The following is a 22,517-nucleotide window of genomic DNA, read 5'->3' as shown; positions in this document are numbered from 1 at the left end:
GACTGTTTTTCAGGATCTTAGGTGATGGGAGGGACCGAACTCCTGCCGGTTCTCATGAGGAATTCCAGAGAATCTCGGGGTTCTAAGTACCTGCTCAACCATGACCCAGGATACCCTTATGCAGTCCCACATCACTAGAGCTAGGCTCAAGTTGAAAATTTGAATGATTTTATCCTCATTTCTGCCTTGAACGCCTGTTGTCGGAGTTACCAACCAGCAAAGTGTTCTTCCAAACAAGACACAGTAGAAGAAAAAACTCGATAGTCAAGTGATCCTTACTAAGAGCCTTCTTAAATGCTTTATCAAATACAAATGGCCATCTCTAACAGTAGAAAGAATGAACCTTGAAGACAAAACATGAGCCCAGCACATAAAGCACACGCCATGTAATCACTGAGGGCCTGAACTTGGATCCCCAGACCCCACATAAGAGGCAGGTACAAGGACACCTGGAGCTCACACCACTCACTACCAGCCAGCTGTCTCAAACAAAAGGTGAAGGTCTCTGAGGACCAATACCAGGTGGTGTCCTCTGCCCTCCACACATGCACCTATGGGGATGCACACACACAGGAACACACATATAACCCCACCCCCAAAACAAAACAACATAAAGAAAGGCTTTTAACGTTTCACCCTTTGTGGAAAGGGTGCCAGGGTTGGGCTTAGAAGCAGTTGCCAATCTAATGATTTTTAAAAAGATTTATTTTTATTTATATGTATATATCTCCATGGTGGGTGTGCACACACAATGGGTGGCTTCAGAGGCCAAAGGTGTGGGATCCCCTGGAGCTGGGGTGAGGTGGGTGAGCTGCCCTACACAGGCACTAGAAGCCAAACTCTGCCACCTCTCCAGATGTTTTGTCCTTACACCTAAGGGATGTGACATAATCAAAGAAAGGAGGGGGAAAGGGCGGGGAAGAAACACAGATGAGCTAGCCAAGCATGAGAAGAATGCATTTGGACTCAAAAGAAATCCTCTGCACGGAGTCATGCTCCTTTACAGAAGTGGCCATTGGATGGTGAGTTGCCCACGGCCCAGCGGATGGCTGCACACCCACGTGCATGTGGGGAGCACTAATTGAACTCGGGGTTATTAATGACAAAAGAGGAACATTAAGTAGGGGGAGACAATGGGATGATGGGTAGTGGTGGGCAAACGCAACAAAAAGCATTGTATAAATATAAGAAAATTTAAGATTTTAGAGAATTTCATACATGAGTATTGCATCTTCATCACTTCACACCCCCAACTCCTTCCACATCCCCTCCCAAATTCATGACTTATTGTTACACAACATCTGTGTATATGTGTTATGCATGTATGCACATGCATGTATATACAACCTCTGGGTCCATTCAGCATTGCCCATATGTACATGTATCCAGGGCAGGCCACTTAGGAGTGGACAATCTATGCAGGAGCTTGTCCCTAGAGGAAGCTGTTTCTGCCTCTCAGAAGCCACCTGTAGCTCTTCATCTAAGAATGGGAGCTTGTGATTTTTGCCCATCCCTGATGGTATTCAACTGGTGGTGTCATCATGTTGGACTGGTTCATGCAAGCATGCTGTTGAGCGTTCATGGGTGTGTCTTCCCTGTCGTGACTAGGGGACACTATGAAACAGCAGGCATCCTGGTCCTCTGGTCCTTAAAGTCTTTCCACCTTCTTTCACAATGTTCCCAAAAAGGTACAGGGATTACTGCAGATTTGTTAGTTGGGGTTGGGTACTCCAAAGACACATATTGTTTGTATTTTGAACAGGTCTCTGTTGCGAAAGGAAGCTTCTTTGGTGAGGCTTGAGAAATACACCTATCTATGGGCATAAAGACAGGTACTTAGAAGAATTAGGAATTGTATTCACTTAGGAAAGTGGCAGCAGAAGGGTCTCTAGAGTGTATGGCCTCTCCAGCCATGGGTAGTTGGACAGGTTTATAGTAATAGGTGTGAATTCTCTCCCATCGAGCAGGCCAACAGAGAGCTGTTGGTTGCCCAACAAAAGGGGCCACTATTGCACCCTGGGGATATCTTGCTGGTCAGGTCATTGTGGTGTATAGGCTTCACACTGGGTGGACTACCGATTGCTTCTCTCCCTTGGCAGCTTGCAAACACCTTTTAATACTGAAAGCTGCTCTTCAGGCAGCTGCTCTTTCAACTTCTAGATCAGGTCCAGTCAAGGTCCCCTAAGTGCCCCTGTCCCAAGTGTCTTCAGCAATAGGCCCTTACCTTCAGGTTCTCAAAGGCAACCAAGAGCAAGGGCAACAGCCCACGTTGCCATGGAAACTTGTATTCTCCTGACCAACAACTTGAAGGAGATGTTTCCTAAGCCTGGCACTGCAGGTTTTGCTAGATGAGGGCATGGCTCTTGGGGGCAGGCAGCATCATGACCTCATGTGGTGTACCCGTTAAAAATAAATATACATGCATACCTGTATATGTACACACACATACATGTATATGTACACACACATAGATATATGTAGGTACACATGTATATATATATGCACATGCATACCTTTATTTTTTAAATACACTTATGAAATGTTTATATGGCTTTTTCAAAATTCTTTATAGTGTTATCTCTCCTTCCTCCCCTCCCCCTGTATTATCAACACTATGATAGGCCAATATAGATCTCTACTTCAATAATTTTTAAATTTACCCTGGAAGGGTGGATGAAGAAGTGGGTATAATGGTTTAGGAAGAAAGGTTACCATGAGCCAGTTGGGCTGCAAGGGCTTGGCTTCACGTGCTGTTCTCTTCTTTTGCTGTGCAGCTTTGTTCCGGGACCACAGAAAGCTATCCTCAAAGACCATACACTGGAGGCAGCCAAGCTCTTTCAAGATAAAAAACGCCTTTCAAGTATCCTGAGAGGTGGCAGAGGTGCTATTTCAAGTCTTTCCAGAAGCACACACTATACCTTTAAACAGGGGAAAGAAGCGATGAAAGCAACTTCCAAACTCAGTAAACGAAGTGATTGAACAAGTTAGCTGTGGTCAGACTCTTGACTTAGCAGCAGATCCACCCCTGAACTCAGAGCTCTTAACCGGGCTGCCCACCAGCATCCAACGACTGCTCTGGAGGAAAGAACAAGCCAGGCTGCAGTCGGTCAGGTACCTTGACCCCCTACACACTTGTGGGATTGAGATCTGTCTTGTATGTTTACTTGACAACTCCAGACAATTTCAGCATAATGCTCTAACTATGAAGAGATGGAAGAAAACACACACACACACGTTTTGAAAGCTGAAGACATAATTTTGAAGTTGATTTTATGCATGTGGACATGGGCCAATGTAAACTCTTAATTGCAACCCTCTGCTCTGTCTTCCATGTGCAAAAGCTGCCCTTTTAATGTGCTATAGTTTAATGTTCATCTGTTTAGTCAGAGGGCTTCAGTGTTGTGGAGTTAGCTAACATTTATCCTAGAAATGGATGCTGGTTTTATGACATGGTTTTGGCAATCTGACCTTCGGGACTTTCATTTCAGCACAGCATTGTCTGGGTAGACTGGCTGGCCTGGGATGGCTTATGCTGGAAGGATGCCTCTGGCCTTCTGAAGTTGTTTGCCTGGTCTGTCTTCCTAAACATACTGGGAAACTCGACCAATTCCACAGATACCCAAGTCAGGCTTATGGACTGGGTTTTCTATAAAGAACTTCCCGCCGAGCTGTTTCAGTGGATTTCTGGTCTTTTGTCCTTGCTTTGGTCACTTATTATTTTTTACTAATCCATATGTTCCTTAGACAAGAAGAGTTAACAATGCATACTGTCGTGAGTTAGACTGACTCCTTTTACCCTACGGGGCAGCAAGCACTGGGCTACAGTGAGCAAGCAGCAGGAAGTAGGACTGGCAGAGCTCGGCATGAAACTGAAGTAAGCTTTGGGGTATTAAGAAAAATCCCAAAATCTGGGTTGAGTCTCAGAGCCCAGACCCTCAAGCGTTCTATGGTGCCTTTGTCTCCCCATCCCCATCCATTTCTTTCTTCTTGGGGTAGGGGCAGTTTCAATAACTAAACATCAAAGTGGCACTGTGTTTGAGGCCTACCACCCAGATCTTACCTCAGTTGACAGCTCAATCCCCAGCTACCAATGGCACAGTCAGGCAAAATGCCAGTCTTTGGAAAGGAGAGGGAGCTGTGTGTGGGAAGTAGGTTACTGACACTGCAGGCCAGAGGAGTGCATTCAGATCTTCTTTTCTATACCCCTGTTCAGGAAATCTGGATGAATGAGCCATGTGCAGTAATTTTTTTTAACCCTTTCTGCCGCTGTTCTGGGGCAATTGCATGGAGATACCTCCTGAGCCTTCTGGGAAGCAGGCAAGCCAGGAGTAACAGTCAGTTGGTACTCAGGTGAACATCAGCTTCCTGTATCCTAACGGTGCTTAGAGGCTCAGGAACACTGTATGTTTCAGTACAAGACACTGCTGGGTGATATTTAAGAGGTATTTGTAACAGCAGGGACTTTTCTAATTAACTTTGGTTGAGCACAGACACTTTTCTACTTATTGTTGGAGATACTTTGAAAATGTATTTTTTTTCCCTGTGTTGTTAAGTATAGTACCTTTTGTAAAAATTGCTTGGTGATTAAAATTATTTTAGCATCTTGGGTCATATTTTTAATCCTTAACAGGTTAAGGATCTGAAGAATGCTGCAAATAATTCATTTTAAAAACAAAAGTTCCTGGCTGGCAGTGGTGGGGCACACCTTTAATCCAAGCACTCAGAAGGCAGAGGCAGGCTGATCTCTGAGTTCCAGGACAGCCTAGTGTACAGAGTGAGTTCCAGGAGAGCCAGGGCTGCACAGAGAAACCCTGTCTCAAAGAATCAAAACCTAAAAGTTCTTAGTGCCAAAGCTGGGCCAGCAGTTAAGAACTTGCTCCTTCAGAGAGCTAGAGTTTAGCTGAGTAGCTCACAGCTGCCTGTAACTCCAGCTCCAGGGGATCAAATGCTCTTTTCTGTCCCGCCCACCCAGGGCACTGCACACACATGTGCAGACAAACACATAAAAAGTAAGAATTTAAAACACCAAATTCCTAAGTTTATGACTTCTGTCTCCAAAATAGTAGAAACCGGAAAAAGCTAAGTCGAGTCTACATTTAGTAAGGTCCATTCGTGGCAAGAACCACAGTGAGTGTAACTGGAGCATCTTGTCTTAAACTGTGAATTGTCACTGACCCCAATGGCTACGGCTCCCATTATCTCTACACTAAGCCATCAGATTGTAACTGCACCAATAACCTGCTTTCAAAGAGGGTCATCTGTGGGACAGCTGTGAGCAATGGGCAGTAGATGGAGAACAAGACCAGTTGTCTGTCAAACGCCCCTTTATCCTCAGCACTCTGAGGTGCATGGCTTACCCAACAGCTCCATGCCCAAGGCCCGCTCTCCAGGGACAGGTCCCCAGCTCCTGCGGCTCTCTGAATGAACTTAGCACAGAAGCTGTGCAACCAGGCAGTGGTCATGCCAGGCTTCCAAAATCTACATGGTCGAGTCAGAGCCAACACTGCCAACCTTGACCTTCCTGTGACAGGCCTGTCCTCACCCTTCTGCAGTTTAAGCCACCCAGCCGCTGGGTCGAGTCCTGGATGGAGCATGTAAACTATCAGGAACCAAGTGGAGACTATGACGAGAGAGAGATGAAGATGCACCACGGACTTAACAAGCCGTGTTCCTCAGGCTTGCATTATCTAGTCGGCTAGGTTTACCTCCAGGTAACTAAGTTCAAAGTGGAATTCTGAATGCCATAAACCCTTTTCTTAGAGAAGAAAATGAAATGTGAAGAGAATCGATCTGCATAAAAATAGAAATCTGTTAGCTTGAAAAGTTTTGCCTTCCTGGAAGAGCAGCTGAGGGCCTTACAAAGCTTGGAACGTTTACCTGGAGCCCTCTGTTTCTAGCATTTAGTAAATAATCGCCATTGGAAAATGCAAGTTGATGGGAATTTTTGGCAGATCCTGTAATGACGATGCCCAGGCAAAGCCACATTGCTCTTGAGCTGATACAGAGGTAATCAATTGTACAACAGTAGGCAGTGAACAGCAGGGACAGAAGTGTACAAGTGTAGGAGCAGAGTCCCATGAGCCCTCTCTGTTGCCTAGCAACAGCACAGGTCAGAGTTCATCCCCTACCTGTTTACTACCTAAAATACTTCCCCAAACAAACCCCAACTCTCAGGATGCTTGAATAGAGTTTACTTGCAGCTTGAATAGCATTTACAGTAACAAAAGTGTTTACATAATGGCTTACAATCATTTCCATACAAAATAAACTGGCGGCACATCATCTTCCCTTTTTACACTTCTCGCCTGTTCTGTCCCATGTGCAGCAAGCACGCCCAGGTTGTGCTAGCTGGCCAACTCTACAGAATGTACATAAAGAAAGCCACCACGCCCATGTCCTGACCCACTGCGGCTGGGATTTGTAGCCACGAAACAGTAATACAGACACTTCAAAAACCATATTTCCTCTCTAGAATCCTTTTTGTCTTGAATTATGGTACATTTCTTAATTTTACAGCATTTTATACAAGCTGGCAGGATTTATTTCCACACCTTCACAATCCCGTCTCTAGAAGCAGTCACAATGAAGCCCTGAGTGGTCTGGAAGGTGGCAATGTCTGTGATGATGTCATGATGTCCCACAGGCAGAGACTCCGGGCCCCGTCGAGGGGTGTCATCACTTGGTCCAACCTTCTGCTTATTCTGAATTTCCTGTTTAGTGGGTAGAACCAAACAAAGGCCTGAGGTTAAGCCTGTGCCCTGTCCTACCTCTCAACAGTATTCCCATGGCTAGGGAGTTTGACCTTGTTTGAGGTCGTTATGCCACAGAGAGTAAGAGTCCAAAGTGCCCAAGGTTTCCAGTCATCAGACTGCAGGCATAGACACTTACAAATGGCTCAGTATAGTCTGTGTGCACAGTAACATGGAAAGATAGATATATGCTTGATATTCTGGCATTTTAAAACACTGATGGGAGGCCTACTCTGGCCAGAACACCTGATATCCTCTATCAATAACACATGCTTTGAAGGGCAATGGCCCCGCCAGGACCTCAGTCTCCTTATTGTTGTTAGCTCTGTGACCCTGAACAAATGACTCCTGTCCCCAACTGTCCCATCTGCAAAATGAGGGCAGTAAGGCACTTCTTTAATGTATTCCTTCGTCCCTTTATTATACTGGGACGGCAGTGAGTGAGGAGGTGTAGTGGCACACATACCTGTGGCCCTGGAACTTGGGAGGGAGGCGCAGCACAGTGGCTGAGCACTGTGGTGACACCTTGTCTCCATGCCCACTCGTCCCACCCAGAAGAAAGAAAAATCAACACATTTCTTAATTTCAAAGAAACCTTAAAATATCAATCTTGATCACAGCTATTTTTTGTGCCTACAAATGTTAAAAGAAACAAAGTCCCACCATACCTGGACGACCTCGGTGCCTTCTATTATCTTCTTGTAGTAGGATACAGATGGGGAGCCTGTACTTCCTGCAACAATATAGGACCTTTCTGGGGAAACCAAGTCCCAGAACCTAGGGGAGAGGGAATAAATGGTAATAAAATCTACAGTGTTATCAGGAAGAGATTTCTCTACAAACAATAGCACAACATTACAGCTGTCTTTCATGTCTCAACCCAAGGCACTCTTCATGACACTGCACCTTATTTTCATGTCTGAGCCAGCGGTTAGCAGGATAGGGTTTCCATCTGCAGGGCTGCAGTAGATACCATGGACACTGTGCGGTGAAGGCTTGAAAGACAGAAACACGTGGTCACATAAACAATGACAGTTTTAGTAGAAGTGAGTTAACTGTCAATAGCTATACAAGCCCCTCATCTGTCAAGAGGTACAGTCTGTGGAAATGGACTCTCATCTTTTGAGGAAACTTCAGGATCTAACTGCTTCGAAGGCCTGGAGGTGTAGCTCAGGACAGAGTGCTTACATAGCATGAGCAAGGCCCTGACCTCAGTCTCCAGGGTCCCTCTGGCTGAGCATGGTGGTGCACACCAGTAGTTCCAGTGCTCTAGGAAGAAGAGGCCAGAGTCACCAGCCCAAGGTCAGCTTGGGACACACACTCCAATCCTGTCACAAACAGTATAAAAACCATTACTTCAGGGTTTCTTTGCATGAGACCTAAGTAAGGGGCGTGTGTGTGTGTGTGTGTGAAACCTTTCCTACCATAGCTTACTGCCAAGATAGTCCTGGAAACATAACCAATAGACAACTCTCTACCCAGAGCACTCATACAAGGTACAGATGCTCCTTCATTTGCTTTGGGGTTCTGGCCCAACAGTAATCTAGTTGTTTACCCTCATGGTCTGACAAGGAGCTATGCTATGGCTCAGTGCCACACCGAGCATCACAAGAGAACCAGAGCACAGATCACTAGCCTGGGAAAAGATCAAAATTCAAAGCATATTTTCTAGTGACTATATATGGCTTTTTACATCACCACGTAAAGGCAAAAGTCCTAAGCCAGAGGAAGCCCTGCATCTGAAAGAGCACTGTACTCTTCATTAGTAGGCTTTGCCTAATTTGCATCTATAGGAGCTCCAATGTGAGATCACAGACAGCCACTGGAGCAGACCCTGCAAGCTAAAAACATTGGAAAACATACAGTAATGGTCACATGACAGTTCACATTAATTAAGAACACAAATTAGATATAATTAAATATGTAATAAAATTACGTGAGAGATCATGCAGGCTAAAATGCCTAAACATGCTTAGGATAGAGGTAACAATTGTCTTTTGCAATAAACACTGGTGACACACCTGTAACTCGGACAGTGGAGGTGCACTGCTGGCCCAGAGAGTCAGTCTCCTGTCACCAGTCTCCATGTCCCACATGGAGACTTCGTTGTTGCCCTGAACAGCTGAGAAAAAAGGCAAGAACTATATTAGCTCTGCTGTCACATCTGGGTAGCAATCGCAAAGCCACCTGTATCTATTTCCATCCTGCAAGAAATACTAATACTCTTAAAATAACAGCATGACTTACCACCAGACTGGGTGAGTTAAAAAGTGTTCTTGATAGCCTAACAGTTAATATATATACTGCACTCCAGCCAGGTCCTGAAGAGACTATAGGGCAGAAAGGCAGATCATATATATAGCTCTGCCCTCAAGAATGCACAGCATAGATGGAGAAAGGAAAAAGACACGACACATGAAACAGCATGATGACAAGAAAGAGAGCAAGTGTCAAGCTCCTCCTGCATTCAGGCCACGGGAGAAGCTGCACATCTCGTGGGCTGAGTCTAAATGTCTTAGCCAGGCCCGAAAAAGCCAGACAGATGCAGCAGCAGGTGTCCAATCTCAGGCAAAATACACTGAGTAGGCAAGAAATATACATGCAAAAAAGCTCAGGGTTTTTTGGTGGAAGGATATGTGTGAGAGGGAGGAGAGGCTGGCGAGAAAATCAGAGAGCATGGGCCCGGCACCATCTGTGCACTGGGTAATGATGCCGTGAGGGCCACAACAATACCAGGACTCAGCCACCTATCATCCACAGAGCTGACACTAGTCACTGGCACTGTCCTGGCCACTGGGAGAAAGAGGGCAAACAGAACAAGTGAGTCACTACTGCAGGGAGTTTCCACTCTGGTAGGGACACTAAACAGAAGAATGTAAATAGTGGCAGGGACAGAAGCAATCGTGAGGCTGGAGCAGACAAGACGGTGGTAGGAAAGGCTCAGGAGTAAATGGCACACGACACTCTCTCAACTTTGGCCTGCATGAACTGCACTCTAGGCTCTTGTACTATCTGGATCCTACATGTGTCTGACCTTCAGCAAATGGCCACTAAAGAGTTCAAGGTCCTACTCCTGAGAACCTGTAAATGCTGCCTTAAATGACCAAGTGATTTTCCAAGCTGTAACTAAGGACCTTGAAAGGGGTGAATTCAGGATTATCCAGTGGGCCCTCAATGCAATCCTAAGCCTGCCTGGTAAGAGGGAGGCAGACTCATGACCAACATCAGTGGGCCTAGGTGTTATGCTTCTGCTCCGAAGAGAGGACATTAGTCAAACAGTGTAGCAAGAGAAGCAGGAAGAGGCAAGGAGGGAAGTCTTACCACAGCCTCCAGTGTGGTCCTGCAACCATGCTGGCTCTACCCACAGCACACAGCTCATAAGTCACCAAGTATGGACAGACTTGTTAGGGGCTCACCTAGCGCAGCCTGACTCTATCCTGCACTTCAAAAATCACTGCTTGGGATTAGAAAATGGCTCAATTGGTAAACTGCTTGCTACATAAGCCCAATGACCCAAGTCTCATCCCTAAATCCAAATAAAAAGCCAGATGTGACGGTGCACATCTGTAATTCCCACACTCTTACAGCCTCTGGTCAGTGAAGATGAAAGATTCGATCGGAAGCTCTGGGGCATCTAGCCTAGAGGAGGACATAACTCAGCAACAAAAACAACAGTGACCCTGTTGAAAGAAACTCTCCTTAAACAAGCTTGCCTTGTTGGAACCCTGACTGGATGGCCGAGCACACAGAGAGCCCCTTGGACCAGGGTAGAGCTGGTGTTACTTGGTGTATGGTCAGTTTTTCCATTGCTATGACCTCAGCAGAATGACTCAGTCTCAGTCCATCATGGCAAAGAGGAAGAGAGTCCCTGGTGATGTGACACCCTTGTTCAGCCTCCAAGGGCCTGCACACACACACACACACACACACACACACACACACACACACACGGTGCGCAGACAGGCCTGCAGGCAACACACCTATACACATTAAAGTGATAGCTCAGACACCAGCACACTGAGTGCCCAGTGACGGGAAAGAAGGGGCGTGTGAGAAACACGGACGCGGGCAGAAAGAATGGCAGCTGGAGAGGAGTCCACGTTTCTTCTTACATTTCTAGAAAGACCCTGGTGGTTTTAACAAAAAATAGGAGGCACAAGAACTTGAAAGAAATGAAATGAAAGATAAGAGAGGTAACAGCTGATGGCATGGGTTTTGAACTTAAAACACAATGGTGAACAGCTTCCACATGAAAACAGAATCAAACATATGGTTCAGATGTAAAATAAAAACTCCTGAGGAGCAAGAGTCTCAGCAACACCATATAATGCGATTCCCAAGGCGAACGTCAGCCCTGCACCTTACCTGCAATTACCCAGGACTGGTACAAGGGGTGCATGGAGAGGCGCCGGATGCGAGCTCTGGAGGGATGACAGTGACTGGAAATTGGCAACTGGAACCTCATGTCCCAACACGCCATGGCACCGCTGCTCGTGCCTCAAATTTAAAAGGCACAAACCATTAACATCAAAGCATTTACAACAATAGCAAACAGTGTCTGTCACCTCTGGATGAATACATTTTTAGGTTTTTGTTTAAGGTAGGGTCTTACTATGTCACCCTGGCTGGCCTCAAAACCCCAGAGATCTACTACTTCCTGAGAACTGAGATTAAAGAGATACACAATCCTACCCAGCCCTGCATAAATGTATTTTAGAATTGCCTTGGTCATTTCAGGAAAGGTTTTGTTGTCAGGCCTGGTGTCAGAGGCCTGTAATCTCAGGTACCTCTGGAGGCTGAGGTCTACCTGGACTAAAAGGCAAATTCAAGCCTGGGCAACTTGGTGAAGCCATGTTTCAAGATAAACACTAAAAACTGGATTGTGGCTACAGCTCAGCAGTAAGGCACTTGCTGGTTGTACATGCTCCCATGAGGCTGTCTCCCCAGTTTCAAACAGCACCCACAGTTGCCAAATAACAGTAATAACATGCTTATCATAATGCAATTACAGTACTGTCTACTTTATGCAAATTTAAATGAATAATTCATTAAATACTGACATTGTTATTAACTGCCAAAGGCACCCACAAAACCAGATGCTGTAGAGAGGAAGAAGCTGAATTTGGTGAGCCAGAGCATTCAGACTGCCTGATGAGAATATATCATCACTGATACCCAGTGATCATTGCAAATCCAAAGAGAAAATGGTTCTGTGTCTGTCATTAGCTTCCAGTCATCTCTGTGTGTCCTCTGTCCCAAAACTTTCTGCAGACAGGTATGGATGTCCAACCACAGCAGAAAATGGGCTGAGCGCCCACATCATCTCCCCCATGGCATTTTACTACTAATGAAGAATGGACCCAATGGGAAAGAACTGAGCAGCTGAACACAGCAGAGCACATTTCTGGGTGGGTCTCCAATTCTGCAGGAGAGATGGACAGAGGCAGTTGGGTCTCTCCATGTCTCTTTGCCATACTCCATGACAATGACGACAACAGCCACTCGAGGCACCACTGCTTCCTCAAAGCTGCTCAGGGTGCCCCAGACATCTTTTTCCTTTGCAAACCTGCTAGCTATACACTAGCCAATGTTATGAACTGCTGTAGATGCTGCCATCTTCCAATACGTAAAAATTAATACAGGAAAAGGTAGATATTTAATGACAATGCAATATCAACTAAGGGATTCAGAAATCTAAATTCAAGTACAGAAACCTTTAACTCTTCTGGGTATGAGGGAAAGACGAAACTATGGTATTTTCCAGGAGCATATTCAAAGCGCTGTGCAGAGGAGGGGCCTTGGATATAGCTCAGTTGGCAGAGTGCTTACCCAGGATACTAAGTCCTGGTTCCATCTCCAATACCACATGAGCCAAACACTGGGAGATAGAGGCAGGAGGACCAAAAATTCAAGGTCATTCTCAGGTACTTTGAAACCAGCCTGGCTGCTTTAGGATCCTGTTTTAAATACAAATGAAAAACAAACCCACACAAAACTCTGTGGGAGAACCATGACTTTTGAAGAAAGGAAAGGGGAAGAAAGGAGACGAGCAGTGCTAAGGGCAAGCGATGTAAAGTTTCTTAGAAGGAATATGCTTTAGTGACAGACAGAATTGTCACTATAATTAATTGAATACAGAACTGTCAGTATAATTAATGACAATGTATTATGTATTCCAATTACTGTAGATTTTAAATATCTTTACCACAAAATATGCGAGGTGACAGATTTCTTAATTACCTGATTTAATCATTCACTAATATAAGCATGTATCAAAATATCACACTATATCCACTAGATACACAGCAGTAGTACTACAATTAAAACTAGAATTTTCTTGAATCGGCAATCCCATTCACCAGTTTACACCTGAGAAAAATCGAATTAGAGTTCCTACAAAAACCTACTTGTAAATGTTTATAGCAAATCTATTCAGAAAAGCCCCAAACCAAAGACAATTCAACCACCAGCTAGACAACAGCTGCACAGTACACAGACTATCTATTAAAAAATGAAAAATAACTTAAAACTCTGCCTACATGAAGGCAATGGAAAAGCCTTATAAACTGCACGTTTAGTGAAAAAACGTGCACTGTGTAATTCCACGTCTGTGACATCTGAAAAGGGCAAGATACAATGGAGACAGAAATTGGATGAGTGGTTTTACCCTGGTTAAAGACAACGACAACAACAACAAATGCTACTGAGGCTGTGGGGGAGGGGAGGGAAGGCCCTCATTCCATGCTGCTGAGAATGGGAACTAGAGCAGCCACTCTGAAGTCAGTGTGGAGGTTCCTCAGAAGGTGAGAAATAGATCTACCGTGTGATTCAGCCACACTAATCTTGGGCAAATACCCAAAGGACTCTAACATCCTCCACAGACACCTGCTTACCCATGTTTACTGCTGCTCTAGTCACAGTAGTTAGGAAGTGGAAACAACTTAGTTCCATTAGCTTCTGAAAGGATAGAGATGTGGTACCTTACACAGTGCACGTTTATTCTGCTGTGGAGAGAACTGAAATTAGGAAATGTGGAGGGAAATGGATGGAAACTGAAACATCATACTTAAGTCACAAAGATCCCAAAAGACACACACCACATGTTCTCACACATGCACATCAAGCCCTTAGATTTGTGTTAAACCTGGAGTATCAAATCCAGGAAACTACAAAGGGGTCATGGGCTCGGAAGGGACGTCTTAATAGAAGGGAGTGAGAAGAAAACAGGTGATAGGACAGGAGAGGAGGAATGGGAGGGTGGGTGGGGATAGCGCACACAAGAACCTTAAGGAAGCCATGTGAAACCTGCTGTTACAGAGTTCTGAGACACACACTCACATGGCAGAAAATGCTCCCCACAGGAGCCACAGGGTTAGGAACGCTGTTAGCAGTTGGGAGGACCAGGGCAACACAGAGTCTTCTGGATACAGGGGGACTGATGGACTCCTGAGCACACAGTAGCTGTGGCTGCCTACACAAGAGAAGTTAGTTGGCAGTCTAGCATGGGGGCAGGGTCACAGTCCCTACCCATAACTGAGAAGATCTGAGCTTATGCTAGGGGAAGGAGAGTCAGGCTGCTTCAAGTGTGCTGCCTCAGGTAGGTCACAAGCTGCAGTGGATGCCCCATACCCACACATGGGCGGGGCACACTGGACTCAGCTTTTCTTATCTTTAAAGGGACACGTAGTTGGGAAGGTTGGGAGTGGACAGGGAAAAGTGAGGAGTGCATATGTTCAAAATACTTTGCATAATGTATGAAATTATCAAAGAATAAATATATTTTAAAAAATAAATTTAAGCCAGGTGGTGGTGGCGCACGCCTTTAATCCCAGCACTTGGGAGACAGAGGCAGGCGGATTTCTAAGTTTGAGGCCAGCCTGGTCTACAGAGTGAGTTCCAGGACAGCCAGGGCTATACAGAGAAACACTGTCTCAAAAAAAACAAAATAAAATAAAATAAAATAAATAAAATAAATAAATAAATTTAAAACATGTTAAAGCAAGTTTTCAAAAGAATTACTTGTATTCCATGAGCTAAGGGTCACACTAGAATATCTACTTTGGTAAACCAGAAGTTGTTGCTCCACTTTCCCACTAGGCCTGTGACAGATGCTTTCAGGTCACTAAATCTTCAAAGCAGCCTTTGAAGGAATTAGTCCCATTAAAAGATGAAGATACTGAGACTCAGAGTTAAGTAGCTTGCCTGAGGTCCCTGGAATTTAAAACTGTTGTCACTCAAATTGCTGTTCCCAACAGCACAGAGAATACCAGCAACTCCTAATTGCTTCAATGACTGTAAGATGAAGGCTCACTGAGAACAAGAAGAAACTTCTGTTTATGATGCTGATTTTATCCTTTCTCACAATGCTTTGAGTTTTTTAAAATACAGTCTCGTGTACCCAGGCTAGCCTAGAACTCACGATGCAGCTGAGTGCCCCTGAACTCCTGATCCTCTTGCCTTTACCTGCTAACCATGTGACTGGAAGGGTACACTACCACACCATGCTCACCTATAGCTTTTATGCTACTTGGAGTATGGGTCTAGAGAGGGTGGCCCGGGCCTTAGACATCCTATGCAAGCACTGAGCCATACTCCCAGCCTTACATAAGCCTCCTAATGAAACTAAACTGTCAGACATTATACAACACAGTAGCTATGAACACAAAGGAGATGGAAAATCCTCAGTGAAGAAATCAGGAAAAGCTGGCCTTCACAAGATGCTACCTGCAGGTGCTGGTGGCATCCTGACACAGGTTGGCTTACCTATGCACAGCCAGCACTGGTGAATGTCCACAGCAAAGGAGGTGATGAGGCCCGACTTTAAGTCATGCTTTAATGTCCATGCATTACTTGAAGTCCGGAGATCCCATCCAACCAGAGAGCCATTGACCGTGGCATAGGCCAGAACAGACTGAGCCCCGGAGTTGAAGTGATGCATGTCCACCACACATCCATCTTCCTTCTGATCCAGAATCCTACAGGAACACAGAAGTAAAAGGCTTTTCCAGTCACTGAAAATGGAGCGCTGGTTCCCGCTTAGGATAAACTGACAGCCTATCCTTGGCCAAAAAGGACAAAGTGGCCAGTTGGAGTGCCATGGTCTTTAATCCTAGTACTTGAGAGGCAGACACAGTCGAGTATGATATCTGTGGGTTTGTGGTTAATCTGATCTACATATCAAGTTCCAGGACAGCCAGAGCTGAGACCCTGTCTAAAAATATAAATAAATATAAATATTTATAAACATAAATAAATAGAAATTATGTGACCTCATAATGAGACAGTTATAGCTGGATTTTTAAAAGGTAATTCCAGATACAGAAAAGCTGTAAAAAGTTTCTATACACTTTTTACTCAGTTCTTCTTCATATTGCCATCTTATATAACTATAATATTTATCAAAACTAAGAAATCAGCCTTGCTACAACAGTACTAAACTCAGCATTGTGTGAAATCCCAGGAGTATTACAGAGACACCACTAGCTTTGCATCTTCACAGAACCGCACACAACTGTCTGGCATCCTCCAAAGTATCCCACGCAGCTCATTAGTGATCTAACTCTTCTCTGGCCTCACCCATGGCAAAGGCCGATTCTGTCCTTCCCAGAGGGTCACATGGTTGGAAGAAAGCGACAGATGCTTCTGAGTCTGACATGTTTCATCAGCAAACCCTGCTTCAGGTTTGTCAACGCTCACGCCATAAGCTAACACTTCACATTCACGACTTCATAGTGCCAGGTTCTGCTCCACGCCATAGCTAGGCCAGGCTGGGGGTGTGTTTGTTTCACGCTGAGTACTTGTAAAACTACAAAGAACGGAATAGGACTGAGGGTGACGCGCAGCAGCTGGCACTTGCCTAGGAAGCATGAAAACTTCATCCCAGCACCTCAAACCATGACAAGGTGGGAGGAAATGGAGGAGACAAAAAAGGACAGGACTTTAAAGTCACCTGGTAATGTATTCTAGTCTTGAGTTGTATACACCTCTGCTGCATATTCTTCATTCTTAAAAATCCAAAAATCATTCTTACTCTCTAACCAGTACTGTAAGCTACAGTTTGCAGATCTCTGTTTCAGATAAACATGTATACATACTCTAAACTTCTGACTATACTTCCAAACAGAGGGGTGATTTTTTAAATATCAAAATATTTTAAGTTATTAAATGATTTGTTCCATAGATTATGTATACACACACACACACACTTTACAATTGTGTGTGTATATGTCTGAGAGTGTCTGTGTATTGGTATGTGTGGTTTTATGCATGTGAGTGCAGTGGTCTCAGAAGCAGGTGAGGTCATCAGATCTCCTGGAACTGGAGGCACAGGCAGCTCTGACTGACCTGACATGCATGCTGGGAACTGAAGTTTGTCCTCTGTAATTAACTGCAGACCATCTCCCAGGTCAGATCTAATGCTCAAGAAACATGATCACAGTTAACATGGCTGAACCATACAAACGATGAGTAACTTAAGGCCAGGTTACTTTGGAGGACACTACAGTCGGGCACAGTAAAATCTAAGCATTCTAGCAAGATCTCCCAACCTAGGAAATAAAATATTGCTTAAAGAATAGCATACACAGTGAAAAGTGTTGTCAGCTCAGAGAGCCATACAGAGTGTCTTCTCTAACCATCTATCCATGTGACCTAGGGGCACAATTGTCACACAGTACACTCTGCCAGTAATTTAAACAAACTCAAAAGTATAAATGGTCATCCTCTGCTGAAACAATTTCAAGGAAACTGGCAGCTATTTGTTACTAAAAGCCATCTGTAAAATGTCCTGGGCTAAAGACATTCAAATGTATTGTTGACTATATTGACAATACACACATTTTTTTAAAATGCAAAAACAAAACAAAACAACAAAAATATCCTAGGTGACCCAAAAGATACTCCTTTACCTTAAGCTACACAAAGGCCTCAAGGCAGCCTTTCACTACATTAAAGTCGTGTTCTGGTTTTTCTGTGTGGCGCACTATCACTTCCCAGCATGCACTTCTCAACCACCCTGCTTTAACAGACTCACTTGCCTTTAGAGTGTGTGTGTGTGTGTGTGTGTGTGCCAGTCAATGTTTTATTGTAGAATGACAAGCAAATCTCCTTCTAAAATTTATCACTAAATTTAGATATTTTAGTCCCAAACAACAGGACATGGTTTTCTTGATTGATAAACACTCACTGTGCTCTGGCAGTCAGACAATCTGGCTAACAGTGGTGTCATTTAGGCAGATTCCAGACTAAGCTGACTGAGTCCAGGGCTGCCCCCTTGCACTCTAACAAACTACAGGAATTAATAGCAAAGGCTCTGTGCTCTAAAGTTAAACACATCTGAGTGTTCTGGGTCAGAAGCAGTTTCCTGCACTTCAGGGCATACGAGAGGGATTGTACAACGGAGGGGCTCCAGTTGGCCCACAGCACACTGCAGAGTGGGAAGTGGCCCACACCCCACAGTGCACTATATGTAGAGGTAAAATGGCAGACAGTACCTGCTTTGTAGAGGGTGGATTTTAGGAGACTTGGGTAACTTAGAAGCCTCAATTCCAAGAAGCTGGACAGCACCATTATCAGATGCTATGGCCAAGTAGTGGGAGCCTTGGCAAAACGTCAGTGTCTTGACTCGCCCTCCAATTCGGCTGTACGTGAGAATAGACCTGAATGAAAGAAAGATGAGACCATTGCTGGAACAGCCACAGCCACTGTTGTTAACACTAATTCCCACGGTTATTAACAAAGTTATTACTGAGGTCCATTTTATCCCCATGATGTCCACGCACAAACCTCCTTTTCTTCAAATGTCCATCTTCAAGCACCTCTGTCCTATTACAGAGCCTGAGCTAGCCCCAAGTCCCGAACCAATCAGATCTCCAAACAGTGCTACAAACACCTTAAATCCCACATCCTTCAGCCCTTCTATAGCCCTGAACACGAAGATCGTCACAGCTGAGAAAGCTCTGGCTTCGGAAGCAAATTCCTGTTACCTGTATGACCTCTGTCATGCTCTGTGCCTCAGTTCCTCATGCACAGAGAGTACCTTACTGAGAGGATCAGAGGAGAGGCCCACTGAACCATCCGCACAGGCAGACTTCCATCAGCCTCACACATGCTAACCTCTAGAGCCATCCCTCGTCTTTCCTTCCTGCTGCATGCTCTCTGAGCCTCTGATGTAAAGAGCACCCGTCTCCATCTCACTTAACCCCTGCATTACGCCTCACATCGCTTGTGCATATTTATGCTTGTAAACAAAACCAGAACATTTGATATTCTAATCATCACTCCTCTCTGGCTCAATTCTTACTAATAGCTTAAATGTACTACAGAGTACATTTAAAGTACTCTCAATTGCTAGTGTAAAAAAATGCAACTGATCTCTGTATAAAGATCTTCTATTTTGTCACTTAATGTTTTTTTCCTTATACTAGATCATGCTGATGACTAACAGAAAGTTTTACATTTTTTTCCTATTTATATATATGTTACATGTATGTGTGCATGTGTGTGCATGTGTGTGTTCCTTATCTATACACCCTGGCTAGACCCTCCAGTACAATGCTCAATAGAACTAGCAAACACACCCATTCTTCTTCCTCTCCTCACTTAGAATGCCTGCGCTCTCCACCAGTGTCAGCTGTGGCTTGCGGAGATGGCTGGATTTCTCCATTACTCATTTAACCATTAAACGGTGTACCCCGTCAGCTCCATCCCCAGGCTCTGCAGGAACCAGTGTGTATTCTCTTCCCTTTATGCTGCATGCTGAACTAGCCTGGCACCCTAGATGATCTGTTCTTGCTTTCAGTGTGTAATTCTTTTCAGACGACAGTCAGATTAGTGTGTTGATGAAGATTTTCACATCTGTACTGATTGTGACACAGGTTGTAAGTCCCAGGAGATTAACATGGCTGCAATGTCAAGGTAACTCATGGACTGAGTACAGAAGTGTTCCCTTATTTCTTGGAAGCCCTTTTGAATGATTATAATTCTTCAAATGTTGAGTGGAGTTCACCATGAAGCCCTCAGCCGGGCCTCTCTCTGTGAGAGTCACTGACTGACTCTCTTATCTATGTGGTTTAGGTGTCTACTTCTTCTTTAATCATTTCCGGCAGCTGTGTCTTGCTACAAAGTTGCCCATTCTGTTCTAATTTTTGGCATATAGTTATTTACAGTAGTTGTTTTTATTTCTGACAATAATATCCCCTTTCTTTTTCTTTTTTCTTTTGGTTGTTTGTTTGTTTTGTTTTTCAAGACAGGGTTTCCCTGTGTAGCCCTGGCTGTCCTCGAACTCAGAAATCCGCCTGCCTTTGCCTCCCAAGTGCTGGGATTAAAGGCGTGCGCCACCACTGCCTTTCAAAATTCTGATTTGGGTAATGAGTCTATTTTCATTTCTTTAAAACAAAATGTTACTCTCATAAAGTGTTTGCAGTTTTGCTTCTCTCCACAGAAGCAGCTTTCTGTTTTCACTTTCATTCCTGAGTTTCCATTCTCTACTTCACCTGCTTTCTCTCCAGTCTTTTCCTTCCTCTCCCTCTGGGTTAGGTCAGATCTCCTCTTTACTAACTTAGTATAGCTGAATTGCTGATCTCAGATCATTCTAAGAAGAAACACAGATTAATACCTACAGGTGTACATTTCCTAACACTCCTGGGGCGGTGCTCCCATCTGTCAGGACACTGTGTTTTCATTTTAATTAAGCTTAAAGTCTTTCCTTAGGATTGCTATCTATCAGCCACACGATGCTCATCTCTGTGTACTTGGGAATCTTAAATCCCTCTCTGTTGCCAATACCTGATTTCTTTCCACTACAGTCGGAGTATATACTTTATACACTTCAGTGCTTCTACATTCATTGATAGTCTTTTATGAACTAATGCATGGTATAGTCTGGAAAACAGTCCATGTACAAGTCAGTAACTTGCATTCTGGCATGGCTGAGTAGAGTTCTCTTGCTCTCTGTCAGATATGATCACTTTTCAGTGACTGTTTACAGCCTCCCTTTCTGTGCTGCTCTTATATGACTGCAAACAGGATATTAAAGTCTCCCGCTATTGCGGTTAAACTGTCAATTTTTGCTTCATGTATTGTTAGGTGCCTGTGTTTATAACTGTCCTGCCTTCCTGATGGATTAAGCTTTGATCCCCAGGAGGGTTTCTCTGAGCCTCTCTTCCCCACCACTCCCTGGGGGTGTGCGCTTTATCTTTCCAGTCCTTTCAGCCCATTCCTGCCTTTGAATTTAAGATGTCTCTTCTCTTTCTGTGTACCAGAAAAGTGTCCCCAACTGTTTTCTTCTTTCTGCCTCTTTTGCCTCTTGATTAGTCCCTGTGGTTACTAATAGGGACAACTTATGTCTGACATTTTTCTATTTATTCCTGGTCTTAACTGGGTTTTCTCCACTGCTGCCTTCTTTTGTATTCAATATTTTTCAGAATAGCATTTTAATTTCCTTGTTTTTGAATTTTACTTAAAGTTTCTACGCTTTTAAGAAGTTACTGAGAAATACAATTAACATCTTTTTAAAAATTAAATAATGCCAACTTAATTTAAACATACAAAACTTGCTTTAATATATTCTTCTCTCTCCCCTCTGGTCAACCACTGTTATAAAGTATATTAATGTACTGTGTTATAAGCCCAGAGTAAGTATTGCTAAGGATCAAACAACTTGCTCGGAGGTTTGAAATTCCCACAAAATGTTGGTTTAAAAAAAAAAAAACTATACAAAACAACAATTAAAAAATTAAATAGCTAGGCCCAAGCACTAAGCAGATCCTGGGCGGTAGCTCTGCGTGCAATCTCATAAAACCCAGAGGAAGCTGGCCTCCCAGGAGCTGTAACCCAGGCAGTATCATAGGTAAGGAGACAGCAACACCCGCCACAAACAGGGAGTAACTGGGACCTACTGGGACCCAGAAATTCATTCCTGGCCCGGAGCACTGGTTGCTTCCTGTCTGCATCAGAGCACTGAGCAGATCTTGGGCCCCGGCTCTAACTCAAAACAATAGGAAAGACAGGCTCCAGTCAGAGACAGGGCTGGTAGCACTAAGGAGATCCAGATGGTGAAAGGCAAGTGCAAGAACCTAAGCATCAGCAACGCAGGGTACTTGGCATCATTAGAACCTAGTTCTCCCACACTAGAAAGTCCTGAATTCCCCATATTACCAAGAAAGCAAGATTCAGATTTAAAATCACTTCTAACGATGATGATAGAGGAATTTAAGAAGGATATAAATAGCACTCTCAAAGAATTTGAGGAGAAAACAGGTAAACAGGTAGAAGCCCTTAAAAACGAAACACAAAAATCCCTTAAAGAATTACAAGAGAACACAACCAAACAGATGAAGGAATTGAACAAAACCACCAAGGACATAAAAATGGAAGTAGAAACAATAAAGAAATCACAAAGGGAGACTACCCTGGAGATAGAAAACATAGGGGAAAAAATCAGGAGTTATAGATGCAAGCATCACCAACAGAATACAAGAGATAGAAGAGAGAATCTCAGGTGCAGAAGATACCATAGAAAATATTGACACAACTGTCAAAAAAAAAATGCAAAAAGTTCTTAACACAAAACATCCAGGAAATCCAAGACACAATGAGAAGACCAAACCTAAGGATAATAGGTATAGATGAGAGTGAAGATTCCCAACTTAAAGGGCCAATAAATATCTTCAACAAAATTATAGAAGAAAACTTCCCTAACCTAAAGAACGAGATGCCCATAAACATACAAGAAGCCTACAGAACGCCAAATAGACTAGACCAGAAAAG

General features: G+C 44.0%; 2 protein-coding genes across 2 annotated transcripts in view; one reads left to right on the top strand and one right to left on the bottom strand.

Annotated features, from left to right (window-relative positions):
• Window positions 1–3,059, top strand: part of Col6a6 (collagen type VI alpha 6 chain) — a 135,879-nt gene extending 132,820 nt beyond the window's left edge. The window contains exon 37 of the mRNA XM_028756796.1: window positions 2,775–3,059. Coding sequence (XP_028612629.1) covers window positions 2,775–2,979 — 205 coding nt within the window. The 3' untranslated portion in view covers window positions 2,980–3,059. The remainder of the gene's footprint in view (window positions 1–2,774) is intronic.
• A 3,111-nt stretch (window positions 3,060–6,170) lies between these two features.
• The window catches only part of Pik3r4 (phosphoinositide-3-kinase regulatory subunit 4), a 52,720-nt gene continuing 36,373 nt past the window's right edge, over window positions 6,171–22,517 (bottom strand). The window contains exons 14-20 of the mRNA XM_028756778.1: window positions 18,242–18,406; window positions 15,513–15,724; window positions 11,115–11,246; window positions 8,771–8,871; window positions 7,656–7,744; window positions 7,418–7,526; window positions 6,171–6,710 (exon numbers count right to left, since the gene is read on the bottom strand). Coding sequence (XP_028612611.1) covers window positions 6,540–6,710; window positions 7,418–7,526; window positions 7,656–7,744; window positions 8,771–8,871; window positions 11,115–11,246; window positions 15,513–15,724; window positions 18,242–18,406 — 979 coding nt within the window. The 3' untranslated portion in view covers window positions 6,171–6,539. The remainder of the gene's footprint in view (window positions 6,711–7,417; window positions 7,527–7,655; window positions 7,745–8,770; window positions 8,872–11,114; window positions 11,247–15,512; window positions 15,725–18,241; window positions 18,407–22,517) is intronic.

The sequence above is a fragment of the Grammomys surdaster genome, unplaced genomic scaffold, assembly GCF_004785775.1.
Source record: "Grammomys surdaster isolate TR1022 unplaced genomic scaffold, NIH_TR_1.0 126131, whole genome shotgun sequence".
Lineage (NCBI taxonomy): Eukaryota > Metazoa > Chordata > Mammalia > Rodentia > Muridae > Grammomys > Grammomys surdaster.
The sequence above is the reverse complement of the archived record's forward strand: the minus strand, read 5'-3'. Positions and strand labels throughout refer to the sequence as shown.